Source organism: Dendropsophus ebraccatus, chromosome 1, assembly GCF_027789765.1.
Source record: "Dendropsophus ebraccatus isolate aDenEbr1 chromosome 1, aDenEbr1.pat, whole genome shotgun sequence".
Lineage (NCBI taxonomy): Eukaryota > Metazoa > Chordata > Amphibia > Anura > Hylidae > Dendropsophus > Dendropsophus ebraccatus.
In genome coordinates, this window is record NC_091454.1 from 151,201,897 (window position 1) to 151,222,215 (window position 20,319).

The 20,319-nt window shown below is 42.4% G+C and overlaps 1 protein-coding gene across 2 annotated transcripts in view; it reads left to right on the top strand.

Annotated features, from left to right (window-relative positions):
* LOC138800265 (proprotein convertase subtilisin/kexin type 5-like) overlaps nucleotides 1-16,017 on the top strand; it is a 93,893-nt gene extending 77,876 nt beyond the window's left edge. For both annotated transcript variants that reach the window (XM_069981948.1, XM_069981950.1), the window contains exon 16: nucleotides 14,309-16,017. In XM_069981948.1, the coding sequence (XP_069838049.1) occupies nucleotides 14,309-14,706 (398 nt within the window). In that variant the 3' untranslated portion in view covers nucleotides 14,707-16,017. The remainder of the gene's footprint in view (nucleotides 1-14,308) is intronic.
* The last annotated feature ends 4,302 nt before the right edge of the window (nucleotides 16,018-20,319 follow it).

Consider the following 20,319-nt stretch of genomic DNA (forward strand, 5'->3'; position numbering starts at 1 on the left):
ATTATTATAGTGCAATTACATCCAGTGACTTACAGGGGTCGTCTTCTCTATATGAATTGCAAATGATGTTTTTGGTAATCAAAGCTGTTCACTATTCCTTTTCTTCTCTATCTGGCCCAGCCATCATGAAGACTTCTCTATGTGATGTCTTGTTTCTGCAGAATCTACCAGACAAACATTTTAGGCTCCCTATGTGTTTTGCTTCACATGGTAACATAGCTCACTCTGTGCCCCCATATAAGCAGTTATGCCCAGTTTGTGCTTCCAAATCGTAGTCTGGACCAACATATGGTATTAGTGCCCCTTTGTACCCCTGTATTGTAATGGACCTCCGGTTGGCTGTGTATTTTTGCTAAAGTATTTGGCCATTCTGCTATGCTCCCCTATAGTAGTTAGACCCCTTATTGTCCCATATTGTAGATTGGCCCCCTCAGTGCCCAATATGCCTTCTCTGTGCCTCCATATAGTATAAGCCTCCTCCCTGTCCCCATATAGTATTAGGCCCGCTCTTTGCTCACACAGTATAGTCCCTTGCTAAGCAGCAGCCTTCATATAGTATAGGCTACTTTTATGCAGCAGCTTTCATATAGTAGAGGCCCCTTATGTATAGCAGCCTTCATATTGTAAAATCTTCTTTTGTGCAGCATCCTTCATATAGTATAGGCCACATACATTACAGACCAAAAGTTTGGACACACCTTGTCATTCAAAGAGTTGTCTGTATTTTCATGACTATGAAAATTGTAGATTCACACTGAAGACATCAAAACTATGAATTAACACATGTGGAATTACTGTATATACTTAACAAAAAAGTGTGAAACAATGGAAAATATGTCTTATATTCTAGGTTCTTCAAAGTAGCCCCCTTTTGCTTTCATTACTGATTTGAACACATCTTGGAATTCTCTTGATTAATTGGTCTTGATAAAGACCTGAAATGATCTTCCAACAGTCTTGAAGCCTTCACTCTGTGGTCCAGCTCACCCCAAACCATCTTGATTGGGTTAAGGTCTGGTGACTGTGGAGGCTAGGTTATCTGATGTAGCACCCCATCAATCTCCTTCTTGGTCAAATAGCCCTTACACAGCCTGGCAGTGTGTTTGGGGTCATTGTCCTGTTGAAAAATAAATGATGGTTCAACTAAACGCAAACCGGATAGAATAGCATGCTGCTACAATCTACAATTTTCATTGTCATGAAAATACAGAAAACTCTTTGAATGAGAAGGTGTGTCCAAACTTTTGGTCTGTACAGTATGTGCAGCAGCCTCTATACAGTATAGGGCCCTGCTGTGCAGCATCCGCTATATAGTATAGGTCTCTGCTGTGCAGCAATCACCATATAGTCAAAGTCCGCACAGTGGAGAAGCCTCCATATAGTATTGCCCCACTATATAGTATTGCCCCACTAGGTGCCTCATTTATTTAGCGTCTCCCATATGGTTAAGCTGCCCTGTACAGCATTCCCCATGTTATAGGTCCTCTCTGTGCAGTAGCTCCTATATATAGTTTCACCCCCTGTGCATTCTCAGCGTGTGTAAAAAACAAATAAACAAAAGAATACCTCTCACATCTCTCTCCAGCAGCATCTCTCTCCCCTAAGAGCTTTGGTCAGCATCTATTCAGAGAGCTTCTAGCGCAGGTAGCCTGATACACAGATACCTGCACTGAAAGTTCTCTGGTCCAGCGCAGCAGCCAGTGCCTGTCCTCCTCTCCAGAGCAATCAGGGGGCGGGTTTTGAAACAGACTGGCCTTAATGGCATCCCACCACCATGGTCCTTAAAGAGTCACTGTCGTATTTCTTTTTTTTTGCAGAAATCAATAGTCCAGGCGATTTTAAGAAACTTTGTAATTGGGGTTATTAGCCAAATCTGCCATTATCTGCATGTAAAAAGCCTTTTCCCAGGTCCCCCCCTCCTTCCTCTTTTTCATCCACTCTGAAAAATCTGAAAATTGTGACTTGTTGCAGGAGTCGTCCCCTGTCTGCTCTAGGGAGAGGGGAGGGGGGAGGAGGAAGGAGGGAGTTAGCCGGCAGCAGAAAGCAGATAACAGAGGATTACAGGCACAGAGCTGGGTGACAGCTGTAATCCGAGCCCAGACAGGTCACTGGTGACTGTCACAGGAGATATCCCGTGAGGGATTTGTAGATTAACTCTTTGTTGTCCTGTTTTGGTCTTTTCTTTAGCTCTCTCCATAGGAGAACAATGAAGACAGGGGGGAGAGCTTCAAACTGCTTTTTCATGATAAAAATGCATTTTTCGGATAATAAACCCAATTACAAAGTTTCTTAAAATCGCCTGGACTATTGATTTCTGCAAAAAAAAAATTCACGACAGTGACACTTTAAGTGTACTAGGTAGAGGGATCAGGCATATGTCCATCTGCTCCTCACCCCAACACGCCCCTGATAGGGATTGTCTTCACCTAACATTAACAAAGGTCAGGTTCGGCAGGTTCGCCAAACTGAACCTGGCATACAGTTCAGGTTTGTCCAGACTGAACCTTGAACTAAGTGTACTAAAACAGCTAAACAACTGCAGCTACAATAGTGGGAATATCTGGGCTCTTTTACAGTTTTTTTTACGTCAAAAAAGTACTTTTTAATGTCCCGTTGATTTCAATAGGTAGGCAGTAGGGATGGTCCGAACCGAGTTCGGTTCGGATTCGTACAAACCCGAACCCTCGGTAATGATTCCCACTGTCTGCCCGCTCCGTGGAGCGGGCGGATCCAGCGGGAGGACCGCCTGGAAAACTGGGATACAGCAATAGCTATAGGCTGTATCCCAGTTTTCCAGGTGTAACTCCCGCTGGATCCGTCTGCTCCACGGAGCAGGCAGACAGCGGGAATCTGCTGCCGAGCGTTCGGGTTCATACGAACCCGAACCTCGGCAGGTTCGGACCATCCCTAGTAGGCAGGCTAAAAGCTTCAATGCACAGGTTTAGGCTATGTTCACACAATTTGAGAGACTGGCCGTTCTGTGACCCCAGCTGGGTTACGGAATGGCCGGTCTCTGCACGGATCATCCCAGCCGTTACTGCAGTATCGGCTGGTTGATCTTTTGGCTGCAGGGTTCTGATGCGGGCACATCAGCACGCGCCCACATCAGAACCTCCCACAGCACACTATGAAGCAAGCGGCCGGAGCCGCTCGCTTCATTGTGTGAACTGACAGGGTTTCCTACAGTCGCAATTCAATGAACATGTCAGTTATTTGCGGCCCGTACAGATCCCACAGAAGATAAGGCTATGTCCACCACGCTGATGGCAACAACGGCCGTACTTTTACCTAGTGTGAACATAGCCTTAATATGTATAGGTAAAACAGTAAAAACTAGTGGTAAGGAATTCACTCACCTAGCGATGTTGCTGTAAGATCAAAACATCTATGTCAGAATATACGGTGCAAGACACTCTGCATAGGGCATCCAGGGGAAGGGAGCCATCCCAACTCCTGGGGGGAACAATTCGAGAAAAGTGCTTGTATTTTGGCAATGCCAGTATCGGGATTGGAGATTCAAGTGCACCAAGGACACGATGATGAAAAATAAGTCCAAGTTCACGCGCCAAAACAATGAGGCATGCCCCCAGTAACCGATAGGAAATAGCTTAAATATAAAACAACATTTATGGTGATATAGATATAGGTATAAAGAATGCATAGTTTCATTAAAAGTATTAAAAAAAAAAAGGCAAAAATAAGATAACTGGATAGCACAAACAAAAAAAAGTTAGAGAACACAAACACATCTACTTCATTAACCCCTTAAGGTCAAAGCCAATTTTAGTTTTTGCGCTTTTGCTCTTTCCGCTTTATGTTTAAAAGGCCATAGCACTTGCATTTTTTCACCTAGAGACCCACATGAGCCCTTATTATTTGCGACACCAATTTTCCTTTGCAATGACAGGCTTTATTTTCCCATAAAATATGCTGCGAAACCAGAAAAAAATCATTTGCTCTGTCAAATTAAAAAAAAAAAGTAATTTGTTTTCATTTCAGTGAGTTTTGTGTTTACGCTATTTACCCTATGGTAAAACTGACATGTTATCTATGTTCCTCACATCAATACAATTACAACGATATGTAACTTGTATGACTCTTATTTTATTTGTCGGCTTTTAAAAATTGAAAACCTTTAAAAAGAATGAAAAAAGTGTTTAGAATTGCTCTATTCCCATCCTTATAACACTTTTTTATTTTTTGGTCTATGGGGCTGTGTGAGGTGGCATTTTTTGCGCCATGATCTTTACTTTCTATCGGTATCTTGTTTGCTTATATGCGACTTTTTAATCACTTTTTATTAAATTTTTTCTGGATTTGATGCGACCAAAAATGGGCAATTTGTTTATTTATTTATATTTTTAAAAGGGGGGTGATTTGGACTTTTATTAGGGGAGGGGATTTTTTTATTAATAAAAAAAAAATTTACTTTATTTTTTACTTTAACTAGAAGTCCCCCTGTGTGACTTCTATATACACAGCATTGATCTCTCATAGATATCAATGCTGTGTATATACACAGCACTGATCAATGACATCAGTGATCCATTGCACCGGCCTGTCACAGATCAGAGCAATGTATTGTCGAGCCGGGATCAGTGTCAGTGCGACACTGAGGCCAGGCCAGAAGAACGGATTTCCCCCTCGCAATCACATTGCGGGGGAGAGATACACTCCACTAGACACCAGGGACGTGCGGAGAATAGCATTTAAATGCAGCTGTCAGGTTTGACAGCTGCATTTAGATGCTTAATTGAGGCGCTCCCCGGCTGCAGATACCAGGTACGTCATGGGATGCAAAGGGTTTAAAAGTTTCACATAATTGGAAGGTATTAAAAAGAGAAATACTTATTAAGAACCATATAAAAACTATAAATATCTATGAATACAAACATCCATGAGGTCATACACACCTGTAGCGGTGGAATGCACTAATAAATTATTTAATTATTTATTCATTCTACCACTGCATGTGTGTAGTTCTCTGAGCACAAGTTTCATCTCCAGGTTTGCCTTAACTGTTTCCCTTTTCTCTCTCTTTGCTACATTTATTCGATAGTAGAAAATGAACCCGGCGCTGCCCGGGTATAAAGTCTCAGTGTGTTGGATTTGTTCTAAGGTGCCCAGGAGGCCAATCTAAAGGTATTGTTTCACCTGAGTTAATCAGTGGAATTAGTGTATACCTGTAGTGCATAGTTGGAAGGGTTCTGTATGCCTACAGTGTATAGTTTTTAGGGGTCTCACATATCTGTAGTGCATAGTTGGGGGGTGGGGGGGCTGTATACCTATAGTGTATAGTTGGGGGATTCCTGTATACCTTTAGTGTGTAGTTGCAGGGGGGGGGGCTGTATACCTGTAGTGTATAGTTAAGGGAGGTCCTGTATACCAGTAGTGTATAGTTGGGGGGGCCTGTATACCTGTACTGTATAGTTTGGGAAGTCCTGTATACCTGTAGTATATAGTTGGTGCTGTATACCTGTAATGTATAGTTGGTGGAGGTCTTGTATACCTGTAGTTTATAGTTTGAGGGTCCTGGATACCTGTAGTGTATAGTTGGTGGAGGTCTTGTATACCTGTAGTATATAGTTTGGGGGTCCTGTATACCTGTAGTGTATAGTTTAAGGGGCCTGTATACCTGTAGTATATAGTTGTTGGCGGTCCTGTATACCTGTAGTGTAAAGTTTGGGGTCCTGTATACCTGTAGTATAGAGTTGGTGGATGTGCTGTATACCTGTATTATAGAGTTGGTGGAGGTCCTGTATACCTGTAGTGTATAGTTTGGGGTCCTCTCTTCCTGTAGTAAATAGTTGGTGGAGGTCCTGTATACCTGTAGTGTATAGTTTTGGGGTCCTGTTTAACAACTTGAACAGCTCTGGTATGGCAGTGTTGTCCAGTCACAGTATGGCAGTATTGGTCAGGTCTGGTATGCAGTGTTTTCCAGTCACAGTAAGGCAGTATTGGTCAGGCCTGGTGTGGCAGTGTTATCCAGTCACAGTATGGCGGTATTGGTCAGGTCTGGTATGGTGGTGTTATCCAGTCACAGTGTGGCGGTATTGGTCAGGTATGGTATAGTGGTGTTATCCAGTCACAGAATGGCGGTATTGGTCAGGTCTGGTATGGCAGTAATACTTAGGCACAGTATGGTGGTATTGGTCAGGTCTGGTATGGCAGTGTTATCCAGTCACAGTATGGCGGTATTGAACAAGTCTGGTATGGCAGTGTTATCCAGCCACAGTATGGCGGTATTGGTCAGGTCTGGTATGGTGGTGTTATCCAGTCACAGTGTGGCGGTATTGGTCAGGTATGGTATAGTGGTGTTATCCAGTCACAGAATGGCGGTATTGGTCAGGTCTGGTATGGCAGTAATACTTAGGCACAGTATGGTGGTATTGGTCAGGTCTGGTATGGCAGTGTTATCCAGTCACAGTATGGCGGTATTGAACAAGTCTGGTATGGCAGTGTTATCCAGTTACAGTATGGTGGTATTGGTCAGGTCTGGTGTGGTGGTGTTATCCAGTCACAGTATGGCGGCATTTGTCAGGTCTGGTATGACAATGTTATCCAGTCACAGTATGGCAGTATTGGTCAGGTGTGGTATGACAGTGTTATCCAGTCACAGTAAAGCGGTATTGGTCAGGCCTGGTGTGGCAGTGTTATCCAGTCACAGTATGGCGGTAGTGGTCAAGTCTGGTTTGGCGGTGTTATCCAGTCACAGTATGGTGGTATTGGTCAGGTGTGTTATGACAGTGTTACCCAGTCACAGTTTGGTGGTATTGGTCAGGTCTGGTATGGCAGTGTTCTCCAGTCACAGTATGGTGGTATTGGTCAGGTCTGGTATGGCGGTGTTCTCCAGTCACAGTATGGTGGTATCAGGTCTGGAGTGGTGTTGTTATCCAGTCACAGTATAATGGTATTGGTCAGGTCTGGTGGTGTTATCCAGTCACAGTATGGTGGTATTGGTCAGGTCTGGTATGGCGGTGTTCTCCAGTCACAGTATGGCGGTATTGGTCAGGTCTGGTATGGCAGTGTTATCCAGTCACAGTATGGTGGTATTGGTCAGGTGTGGTATGACAGTGTTATCCAGTCATAGTATGGTGGTATTGGTCAGGTCTGGTATGGTGGTGTTATCCAGTCACAGTATGGTGGTATTGGTCACGTCTGGTAAGACAGTGTTATCCAGTCACAGTATGGTGGTATTGGTCAGGTCTGGTATGGCAGTGTTATCCAGTCACAGTATGGTGGTATTGGTCAGGTGTGGTATGACAGTGTTATCCAGTCATAGTATGGTGGTATTGGTCAGGTCTGGTATGGTGGTGTTATCCAGTCACAGTATGGTGGTATTGGTCACGTCTGGTAAGACAGTGTTATCCAGTCACAGTATGGCGGTATTGGTCAGGTCTGGTATGGCAGTGTTATCCAGTCACAGTAAGGCGGTATTGGTCAGGCCTGGCGGTGTTAAATGTGACGTCTGGAGCTATTATCTACCAATCTATCATGATGCTAATTGGTGAGTGAAGATGGGGCATCTTCAGGTTTAGTGCTTAGGGCAGCAGCAGCTGGTAATACTGCCCTGTATACATGTACTGTATAGTTTTAGTAGGGGGTCCTGTATACCTGTACTGTATAGATGGAGTAGGGGGTCTACCAGTTAATTCTGTGGATCTGTTGTGAGGCAGCTGGCCCTAGCAACCATTCAGATTCCAGCTCCCTATGAAAATGATAGGGAGCTGATAGGGACGGTCCGAACCTGCAGTCCGATTCCCGCTGTCTTAAACCTCTGTGCAGAGGGTGGATACAGCGGGAGGACCGCCTGGAAAACTGGGATACAGCCTATGGCTGTGGCTGTATCCTGGTTTTCCAGGCGGTCTTCCCTCTGCATCCACCCTCTGCATGGAGGTTTAAGACAGCGAGAATCATTACCGAGAGTCTGGGTTCGTACGAACTCGAACCTCGGCAGGTTCAGACCATCTATAGTTGCTAAGGCTCCCAACTGCCGTTTCTTCTGGGCAGAGCTGCAGCTAATTATGTCACCTGTGTGTGCAGTGTGGAGATTTTCCCATTCATTTCTATGGGGCGCCGGTCTTCCCCCTCCCCCTACCCTCCTGTACATCTGGCGGGGACAGGACCGTCACTCTAACCTTCCCGGGCACCCAATGTATCTGTGGGCCAAATTTGGGGTCAAATGGTTCAGGCCTTTGGAAGTCTATACGAGACAGACAGACAGACTTTCATTTTTATTATATAGATGAATGCCACTATTTAGTCACTGTTTGGCATAAAATTCTTCTTCCTTTTTTTTTTTTCATTTTTCTTTTTCAACATTTATTTTGTCCTTGTCATTACAAGACATTAGAGATGAGCACATTTACAGTACAAATAAAGCAAAATGCTTCATTAGCTTGGCAGTTGGCAATGCCGTGCCACTCCTTGGGTGTTTTATATTTACGCTATTTCCTATCTGTCACTGGCGGTGGGCCTCATTGTTTTGGCGCGTGAACTCTTTTAAATATGGTTGAATTCTATCTGTTTGTATGCAAGCCCTCTTTTTGGCTGGACAAAGAGGTCCTATGCACCGCAAAACACTTTGCCTATGAAGCAATAACATTTTAAAAAAATATATTTTTCACCATCATGTCCTTTGCACGCTTTCAGTCCCGCTACTGGCATTGCCAAAATCCAAGCACTTCTCTTTAATTGATTTCAATGGGAGAAGTGTCTGTTTGGAATATGTTTACTCGTCCTTTTGAAACATAATCCCCCCATAAAAACGCATCAAAACCGATGCCAGAAAAGCGTTGTGAATGCCAATAGAAAGCTCCATCCCTGTGTTTCTGCCCATATGGAGCTGCTTTTCTGCCCCAGTGTTTCCTCCCCTGCAGGTGCTCCTTAGCAAGCCGCTTACCCAGCTGTCCACATGCGGCATACATGCTGAAGTAAATGACTGAAGTAAACTACTGAGTCTAGTAGTCCAAGTGAGGCTATCATACTTGCCCTCAAAGAACCCTTAGTGGTCGAAGTTCATTTACAGGGCAAGTTGCTGACCCGGGCTGGGAGTTTGGAAAAGAGCCACAGTTTGGGCCCTAATGCCGTCCAAGAGAGGCCCTCCTGTACAAGTGCCTTTTTCCTGCAGTCCACCTCAGAGCTATAGGCGCTGGTTTAAGGAATCAAAAGAGCAGGAGTGGGAAGGTCAAACATGTCTGGAACAGCTAACCTCGGAAGAACAGTGTCCTGAATGGATACAAGCCAATGTCCAGAAATTTGAAGTTAGAGGATACGGCTTTGTGAGGGATCTCCAGCACGGCCATTCTGTTAATTGGCACTCTATAAAGAAAGACTAGCTCCTGGACTATTTGCACAATCTTGTACTTAGGGAAGAGGTGGAGTACACCCCTATGTGGCACCACACGGATGGTGGGCTGCTGCAATTACCCAGCCAGGTGTGTTGCCTTGAGAACCTTATTCCTCAGTAGCAGACTCTGAAGTGTAAGAAGAAGATCCCAAACAGCCTGCACAGGCCCTGGTGAACACACTAAACATTTGCGTCTGAGACTGTTGCCAGAAGCTTAAAGGGGTAGTGCGGCACTAAACAATTATTCACTAAATAACACACATTACAAAGTTATGTATGTTATGTTAGTAAATGGCCCCCTTCCCAATGTTTCCCCCCACCCACGCTAGACACGGAAGTGTAGTGCTCTATACTCACCTGATCCGCGTCGAACCCCGTCCGCCATCTTGCGACAACAATGTAATCTTCGGGTGGCCGGCTGAACCTCTTCGACCGTCCCTTGTGCCGACCGTCCTCTGCTGCGTCATCAGCTGCTCAGCCGCGATTGGCTGAGCATAACTGGGCAGCTGAGCAGCTGAGCAGCTGATGACACGGCGTAGTGAATAATTGTTTAGCGCCGCACTTCCCCTTTAAGCCAACCCTACAGTGAGCGAATGCACCTTGCCAGGCCCTTTTACTTCATAACTCATTGTATCATAAGAGATCCACCAACTTCCACAGCTCTCCTCGGTGAAGTTAAATCTGTCATTCACCTGCCAAGTAACGTCAGATGGTCCCTAAAATTGTCTGGCAGCAGAATAGTGTGACTTGAAAGGAAATGAAATGGCTGAAAGGGGTTATGGATGACCTCCTGCACCTGGGCTTTTGACATACAGACGACATTTTGAACCTGATTTGCTCATCCCTAGTGATAATTCCAATCTACAGTTTATCTACATTTTTAATGTCACTATCTACAATCTATTCCTTATCTATTGCATTCATTTTCTAGTTTTACAAACTAATAATTTTAGGTGATAAATTCCCTTAGTTGACAGAAAGATTATTAACAAGTTGACAGAAAGATTATTAAATCATTGTTATTTTAAGGGATTAAAATTATTACTCTTATGATAATATTCACTGATACTATCATTGACCCATATACAGTCACACTAAATATGTACACTTTAAGGCTATGTTCACACTGCGTATGAGTCCGTCCGTAGTTCGTACGCCGCCGTACATGTGCGGCTGAAACTACGGGTGCGGGAAAAATCGACATGCGGCCGGATGCGTACGAACCGCGAACATACGCCCATAGTACAGTTATGCTTCCTAGCTTGATTCGAAGCGATCTGAAACAGGTCATTTACTTGGAAATCTTCGCCCAGCCCAATAAAACACACAGAACCTTTTGGATCGAAAAATCAAGTTCAGTTTGGCTGAAATAAGGACTGCAAGGAAATCCTCGGCCGTGAGTTTCAACATTTTGTCCTCAAACAATGGTCTTGTTCATTTTTTACGGCGCCGTATACGATCCGGCCGTAAGCTCATACGTAGTGTGCACTGTGCAGGCGTATATAGTATACTTTCAAGCGAACGCATCAACCTCAAAACTATGTGCGTATATTCGCGCAGGGCCGGCGTCAGCACCAGGCATACTCGGGCAAGTGCCGGGGCCCACAGTGCCTCAAGGGGCCCCCCTGCACTTGCCCACACCATTTCTTCCCCTCTCCCTCCCCTCTCACTGCGCTCACACACTGACACACATCGCACTGTGTGCAGGTGGTGAGCGCACACATTATTACCTGAGGCTGTGGGGGGAGGGGGGATGAGCCGGGCGCAGGGGTGAGGGGGGCGCTGGTGAGCCACTTAAGTCATTTTGTGGCTCCTCCAGGCCTCAGTCTCTCAGCGTCGGACCAGAGGAGAGGGGGGCGGGGCTCACTGCACGGCAGCCTGTAGAGGCCAAACAGCAGGTCATTGCCCAGAAGCCTCCCCACACTGCTGCCTGTGCTGTGCTTCCCTGCCCCCTCCTGTATTCCTGGGTCTCCTGACCTCCACAGCAGCCCGGGCAGAGGGAGAAGATGTAACAGGACTGCCAGATACAGAGGTGAGTGTATGTGTGACTGAGTATACATGCATATGTGTGCAAGTCTGTATGCAGGTGTTGTGTGTGTGTGTAAGTCTGTATGCTAGTGTTGTGTGTGTAAGTCTATGCAGGTGTTGTGTATGAATATATGTCTATGTGTGCTGGGAGTAGGAAGGTAGGGTCACCTGTGGCATATCTGCTGCAGTGGATTTATTGCAGATTTTCCCCTTTACTTTCCATGGGGGAGTCACAATATGCAATAAATCCACTGTTGTATTGCTATTTTTTCTCTCCATTTAGTGTAGGTGATCAGCAGTGTATTATAATAAGTATATATATATATATATATATATATATATATACATACACACTCATACAGGGGGGGATAATAAGTATATAATACACTGCTGATCACCTACACAGAATGGATATATAGATATATATATATATATATATATATATATATATATATATATATATATATACACACACACACTCATACAGGGGGGGGGGATAATAGGTATATAATACACTGCTGTATACCTACACAGAATGGAGAGACATATACTTATTATCCCCCTCCTGTATGAGTGTGTATATATCTCTCCATTCTGTGTAGGTATACAGCAGTGTATTATATACTTATTATCCTCCTGTATGAGTGTGTGTGTGTGTGTGTGTGTGTGTGTGTGTGTGTGTGTGTGTGTGTGTGTGTATATATATATATATATATATATATATATACACTGTATATCTCCATTCTGTGTAGGTATACAGCAGTGTATTATATACTTATTATCCTCCTGTATGAGTGTATATATCTCTCAATTCTGTGTAGGTATACAGCTGTGTTTATATACTTATTATCCCCCTGTATGAGTGTGTACAGTATATATCTCCATTCTGTGTAGGTATACAGCAGTGTATTATATACTTATTATCCTCCTCCTGTATGAGTGTGTATATAATACACTGCTGTATACCTACACAGAATGGAGATATATATACACACTCATACAGGGGAATAATAAGTATATAATACACAGCTGTATACCTACACAGAATGGAGAGATATATACACACACATACAGGAGGATAATAAGTATATAATACACAGTTGTATACCTACACAGAATGCAGAGATAGAGACCCTCTAAAAGTGATGCCACATGATTTACTATACAAAGGGGCCTGTTGAGGCTCTGTCGCCCAAGGGCCCACCAGAACATGGAGCCGGCCCTGTATTCGCGGTTCGCACAACGGACGGAATCATACGCAGTGTGAACATAGCATAAATATGTATAGCACATCTTCTTTAGGTATAATCAATGTTAGGAAAAGCAAGCTATGATTTAGACGTTTTTTTTTTTTCCTGAAATGATATAGGTCATTTTCTACTGTGCTCATTTTTACTGTTGATTTCACTACTTTCAATATAACAGGGGTGCAAGTCGTTGTTAATCAGAAGCAAAATTAGCATGTTCTGTAGTGTAAAAAAAAAAAGTTACCTTTTTAAATTCTTCTCCAAAAGTGTGTAGGATTTAGCAAGAGTGACACAACCTTCTTTGGCCCTACAGATTTGTTATAACCAATGCCAGAAATTGTGTTAATGATGTAAATTATAGTTGAAAGCTGTCACAGATTTTATAAAGTGCTAATCTGTAGAGCTATAATTATTGGTTTCCTACATAAGCCAGAAGCCAACCCAACCACACCCAAACAAAATGGAACATAAAAATTACAATTTACATGTGACAGCATAATACATAGCAGCTAGCAGGGATGCCAGCACCAAAAGATCCCTAGATTCTACTGTATAACACTCTCCAAACATATTACCCTTATCTGGATGGGGGAAAAAGCAAGATTAGCCAAACATAATTCACATTATTGTGACCAACGCATTCAGTGGAGCAGGTCTGAACTTTACTACAAAGGTACTTTACTTACTAGATTTGTGGACTGGTACAGAATCCCAATGGGAAAAGCATTGGTCTCAATGGAGAATGATCTCTCTTCCGTGCACCTTAGATCTCTTCTTTTATTCCAATCTGAGGTCACTGCCGCACTCCCCCCACCACCACCACCACCGAGGTCCAATCCTCAGGGCCACATACCCAAATTGGTATTGGTTTAACTCTAAATACCTCGACACACAGAGGGACCTGTCAGTTCACACAGTGAAGAGAGCGGCTCCGGCCGCTTGCTTCACTGTGTGCTATGGAAGCTCTGATGCGGGCGCGTGCTGGTGCACCCGCATCAGAGCTTCCCGGGCGGATAGATCATCTGATGCGGACTGGCCGGATGTTCACGTAATGTGAACATAGCCTAAAAAAAATTCTACCATGTCTTAAAAAAAAGTCTACAGAGCCGTATTGGTACTTTTTTGCACCATAGTTGTTTTTGTAGTTTTTATTGGGCACTTATATATGCAATCATTATATTGCATATACTGATCAATCCTATACCATTGAGTCAAAAAAATACTTAGATAAAGTATTGCGATGTATGTGACCGTTTTCTGTTGCAAGCTTCATTCCGTTAGAAAAAAAAAATTGCAACATTTCTGTGTTTTTGCCACTTTGCAGCTCCTCCACCAAAGGGATGTGACTTCAGTATAAAAGGGGTGTAAATTTTCAGCTACATTTATTATCTACAATTTAAAAAAGACACTACATTTTGCTGCCATTTTTTGGTGCCTAAATGCAGCCGTTTTATGCAAATAAGACAAGAAACATACCCTGCTATTCGGCTGACTGAAGTCATTAGGGAATACACCCATAGTGCATAGTGCCTGGCATATAGGAAGATTGCAGCAGCTCTTGAAAACAAACTCCATTCTTCTCATTGTGTACTTTAGCCATTGTATTGCTTGTATTGTATCGCCATTGTATTACGAATATTTAAGGTCATTAATTAATATGCAGTAATGTGTTTTTTTATTGCAGTTTTATGCATAAAGCATCTACAACTTGAAGTTGAGCAAGTTGCTTTAAAGACCTTGAAGTTTCCAGTCCCCTCCACAGTCTCCCATTTTTCTGCTGCGGCTCCTGTTTTGGTCTCCTTTCTGTTGGTATTTGCAGTTGCACTATTAAGCATGTGGCAGGCCAAGTCCAAGAAGATGTTTTGCTGGAAGCGGAGCTATGAAAGGCTAGAAGGTAGTCCTCAGGATGCGTTGTGTCATGAAGAAGAAGACAGTAAAAAGGATGCCGAAGAGGAGGGTTTAGATGAATGTGATGTAGTATATAGTACAAAAGATGGGACTGTGTATAAGAAGCTCCCTTTCAAGCTGCATACGCCTGAAAATGGGCTATTGAATGAAGTGGACTGTATGAACAAAGTATAGTAGCTTTTGCTGATAAGATGCCAGGACGATTGTCTTCACTGAACAAGACATTGGTTTATGCACATCTTTCATAGCAAGAGATCATCTAACCCTTTAGTGACCAGCCTATTTTGGGTCCAAGGAATTCTGTGCTTTGCTTTAAAAGAGCCGTAACTTATTTTTCTATCAACTAAATTGTAAGAGGACTGTTTTTTTTTTTTTTTTGAAACAGATAAAAAGTTTTAATGGCTTTATTACAGGGTACATACAATGTATTATACAATTCTTATTTCTGTCTTTTGTTGGCAGGTGGTTGATTATACACTTATGGTGATGCCAAAGGTTTTTTTTTTTAATTACCGTTAAAGGGGAACTTCAACAATTTTTCCCCTTTCAAATCAACTGGTTCAGGAAGTTAAATGGATTTGTAATTTATTTCTATGTAAAAATGTCAAGTCTTCCAGTACTTGTCAGCTGCTGTATGTCCTACAGAAAGTGGTGTATTCTTTCCAGTCTGACATTATGCCCTCTGCTGCCTCATCTGTCTGTGACAGGAACTGTTTACAGCAAAATAAGTTTTCTATAGGAATTTACTACTGCTCTGGACAGTTCCTGTCAAACACAGGTTGCAGCAGAGAGCAAAATGTCAGACTGGAAAGAATACACCACTTCCTATATACAGCAGCTGATAAGTACTGGAAGACTTGAGATTTTTTAAATAGAAATTAATTACAAATCTATAATACTTTTCTGACAACTGTTGATCTGAAATAAAAACATTTTTGCAGTAATACCCCTTTAAAACAGAATTTCCATCTTGACTAACATAGTTAATTCTGTAGTACTCATCAAGTTAAAGTAAACCTATCACTTCAGGCCCTTGGCAGTATACGCTGAAAAAATCCTGCAGGTGCGCAATCCTACTCTGTTGAGGGCGAAGGGAGAAATTCCCGGAAGTGACACAGACTGTAATTTAAGTGTATTACAATGCAGTCAACAGAGCTGAGGGAGTTTCGTTTCCTGCTTGCTTTATAAGAGATGTATCTATCTATCTATCTATCTATCTACGGTATCTATCTCAGGAGTAGTCCTTTAAATATATTAGTTGAGATGTGAATATCCCTTTAAGTTTTATAATTTTGTTTTTGTCTTGCCACCCTCCAACCTTTCACACCCCTGTTATTTTTTATTGTATGGCCTTGTTTTTCGCAAGATAAGTGTTTGATCAGTCATTTATACTCAAAAATGGTACTAATGACTTTTCATTCCATTTTTGGGAAGGTGGATTTCATGTGTACACTGTGTAAAATAAATGGGCTGGTAATGTTAAAACTTTGGTAATTTTGAATGTGGTTATAGCAACTGTTTTTTTTTGTTTATTCCCCCAGAAAAGAGGAGTAAAAATGTAATGAAAAGGCACTGCAGTAGTTCAGTATACTTCCCCTAAAAGATATTAAAGGGAAATCACCACATTTTTGTTTTTTTTACTGACAATTAGTATCTAATAAAGCTCAATTCAGTCTGTCCTAACATATATTTCATCAGTTAGACACTGCCCGCTAACCCACGAAAACATACATTTATTATTTATGATCATCTGCGATCACAGTGCAGGACCTGCAGCATCACTGAGGGACCGCCAGTATATTTCTCTGAGCTTTTTCGTCCAGCCCAGTGAAGACGTCAGAGATCAAAGAAATATAGGTGTGTCGCTGCAGGTCCTGCATTGTGATCACAGACAATTTTCTTCTAGCCATGACTAGTTCGAAGGAAAGGACAGCCCTGATGCCTAGTTAAGGGTAATTGGGATACAGAGCTGGAAATAATAAATGCATGATTTTAGGGGTAAGCTGGCACTTTCACGCTCATAAAATATACAGTATGTTAGGACAGACTGAAGTGAGCTTTACTAGGCATCATATGTAGGTGAACACCCAAAAAACATGATGATTGGTTCCCTTTAAATACATTACATAAAGCATATGATATTGCTTGTAATAGAGAAAGTAACATTTGGAGCAATGCTATTGTAAAAACTCTTGGGGCTACAACAAACAAAGAGGGCGTAAATAAAAATTGCTATTATTATAGCATGCAAGCAATAGAGCAAAACTGCATTTGCATAGACTAACAGCATATATACAAGTGATAAAGATAATATTATGTAGTTCCTAGAACAAGGATTACAAAACAAGGACACAGAATGCATGGTAGTAAAAGGTCATGGTTCAAAAAGCAAGTAATTCATATTAGAAAAACATGAAAAAGTAGATGGAGTAGAGGATTTGCATAAAGAAGCTTCCATAAATAAATAAGTTAAACAGTAATCAGTGCCATCTGTGCTATCTAATCTATTTAGTAATATGTACCATGTACAGAGCACATGATTTATAAAATGTATGCAAATCAGGAACTGCAAAAATAGTACTTTTATAAATAAAGTGCTTTTATAGTAACCGGGGAAGTAGTGTATATCAGGAAACAATGCAAGTAATTTAATAAATAAAAATAATATATGGATAAAGAATGTCACTACAGGTATATCCTGTAGCGTGTCATCAACAGCCAAATACTCCTTGGCCGCTACTTGTAAGCAGTCAAGAAGGGGTGCTTTTTATTCTGTTTAGATACTGTTTAGATCACTTACATTATTTATTGTCAGGAGTATACCACTCTGTAAGGTTAAACTACACCTAGAAACGTTGTGAATTAACACACTGCTCTGTAAAGGCTGTCATCATGCATATTGTTATTTCTACCTAGGAGCACATTGGTCTGTAAGGTTTAGCTTTGTCTACAGTATATCTGGTTTTCTGCACCTGACACACAGCTCTGTGAGGGTATGTTCCACTACATAAAAGGCAAGGAATTTCAAGCGGAATCCCCGCTGCGGACTTCGCTTGAAATTCTGCCTGTCCCATTGATTTATGTCAATTCTTTGGGTGGATGGCGAATTGCACTTGAGAAATCCCCCAAACAGGCAGAATTTCAAGCAGGGTCCGCGGCGGGGATTCAGCTTGAGATTCTTTGCCTATTCCTTAGTGTGAACATACCCTAAGGGTTGGTTATTTCTCTTTAAGGGCAATTTTCATAGCGGCGGTCTACTGCCACAGATCTTTTACATGGAACGACACCCAGCAGACCATCTCTATAATTCAATTTTTTTTTAGCATGTTGAAAGACAAGGATCATCCAACATCATGCATGTAGGCTGATTGTTGCCTTTAACAGGAGCTATTACACCAAGCAATTATTGGTCATAATGGCCGATAGTCAGCCAAATAGGGGAGATAATCGCTTGGTGTAAAAGGGTCATAAGTGAAGTACATGGAAAACTTTTACAGGGATCAGTCGAATGTATGGCCTATTATAGGGGTAAGTACAAATTTTTATTTTTAAAATCAACTGCAAGTATCGGGACAAAAATAGGGAAATACCAGGGAAATGAGCAAATAAAATCAAATGGAGGACTCATTCAAGAGTCTCCATTGATACATTGCCCCCTAAAAATTTAAACATGCAAAAAAAGGGGTCAGTGGTGCCTCAGTCACAAACTTTAGAACACGGGAATAGCCTGATATCCCTCCAGGGAATGAAACCTGTTGCCAAGGGGTGCATTGGGCAGATCACCAAACCACCCTTATATGCAGCCCCTTAAATCCTATTCTGTTGCAAGTATTGGGACACAAATAGGGAAATACCAGGGTGGCCCCTTTGGATCCCGGCGGATCACCCGCTGGGGACTCCAAAGCTTGCCCCTGTTTGCAGCCACGTGCATTTCTGCTGGTCCCATAGGCTTCTTTCTATGGTTTGGCAGATTCCGATGTCTGCCCGAAGAATGAACCCGCTCATTCTTTGGCGGCCGGTGGAATCTGCCAAACCATAGAATGAAGCCTTTGGGACCAGCGGAGATGCGTGCAGCCGTGAGCTGCGGAATCCGTGACAGGTTGTCCGCCGGGATTCTGTAGTGTGGACATGCCCTAACTCAGTCGCAAGTATTGAGTCATGACATGGGATTACCAAAGCCAGGCATCCATCCACAGACAGCTGTTCCCAGGTATTTCCCCCTGTCAGTGTGGAGTAGAATCCTGGCTAATGGGAGCAATGAAAAGTAGACCAAAAAAACACAACAATCACTGAGCTCCACTGACCCCTTTCTTGCATGTTCAAATTTTATAGGGGGGCAATGTATCAATGGAGACTCTTGAATGAGCACTCTATTGGCCATTGCTGTCAGCAAGGGAGCTCCAAGAGAAGCTAGTAGATTGCAAACACCCCGAGACACTGGATTTGGCGAATCTATTGGAGGAATCTCCTTAGAGGCAGGAATTTGGAAGAAGCATTGAGACTCCCGGAGTTGACATGCCCCAGAGCAGTGAGGAGAGTCAGCTTCTGGCCAAAGTACGGGATTATACTGCATGGCTATGAAGGATGAGAGCCTGGGAGAGTAAAAGTTTGTCCCCCGGACTATCATGATGTTGCAGACCCCACTTGGAATCTAGGTCCACAAATGTCATCCTTGGCATCATCATCTGTAAATCTAATCTAAACTGTAAAAGAAAATTTAGGTGACAAGTTCTTTTAAAGATCTTTTAATGATTTATATTTCTCCCTTGTGAAATAAGAATTGTGATTTGTGTGCTTACAGTCTACCTCTTTAATTTCGTTGCAAACCAGGCTGACAAAGTTATCTATGTTGTGGCACGGCACAAGTGGGGTGGTAAACAGAGATTGTAGCTTTAGAGATGACTGATGTGCTTTAAAATTAAGTATACCTATTCTGTTTGTAGTTCAAACAGAGCTTCTCATTCTATCTTTGTCAGGTTGGTTTGTGTCAGGTTCCTGTTTTTGTGGAATTTATGGAGAACTAACTTACGGGCAAAGACACAGGTAAATTTATCAAAGTTCTGGGTTCGTGTAAATGATAAACTTTGTTCTAGTAATGTAATTTCTTAACCTGAGAAGCAATTAAAGCAACAGAAGTAAAAGTAGCAAGCTGAGATGTAGACGCATTTAGCATGAATTGGGCACCCAGCCGGACGAATATTTTTTGAACAGAAGGGACAATGTGTTTGCACAACACAACACTCTGATCACAAAATTACTTCAATTTCTGCTTACACACAATTTTTTTTTCACTTTTGAGGACAAATATTTTTTGCAGATCACAGTTTTGACAAAGGGGACAAGCTGTGTGCCCACTTATGTCAATTTATTTCTGGGGTGGTGGGAGTGCGAACATGTCTTCATGGACCCCCACCATCCATTCACCCAACACATACTTTTCTGGGGATGTTATATCAATGATGTCCTCATTTTATGGAACAAAGATATTGATCCCTTCCAAGAATTTGTACGCAAACTTAATAGCAATGAAATAGGATTGAAATTCACAAGTGAAATTAACACACAAAAATCGCCTTACAGGATTTATTCATTTTCATACAACCCAGTTGAACATTATGCACTGAAATCTACAGGAAAAACCCCTCCACTAATAGCTTCCTGCAGTAGTCCAGCCACCACCTGCCACCTCTAAGAAGAGGAATCCCCTTGGACAGTATCTTAGGCCGGGTTTACATTTGTCCGGCGGTGCGGCGGCGTTTCCCTCCGGCGCATGAGAAAAGCGCCGGA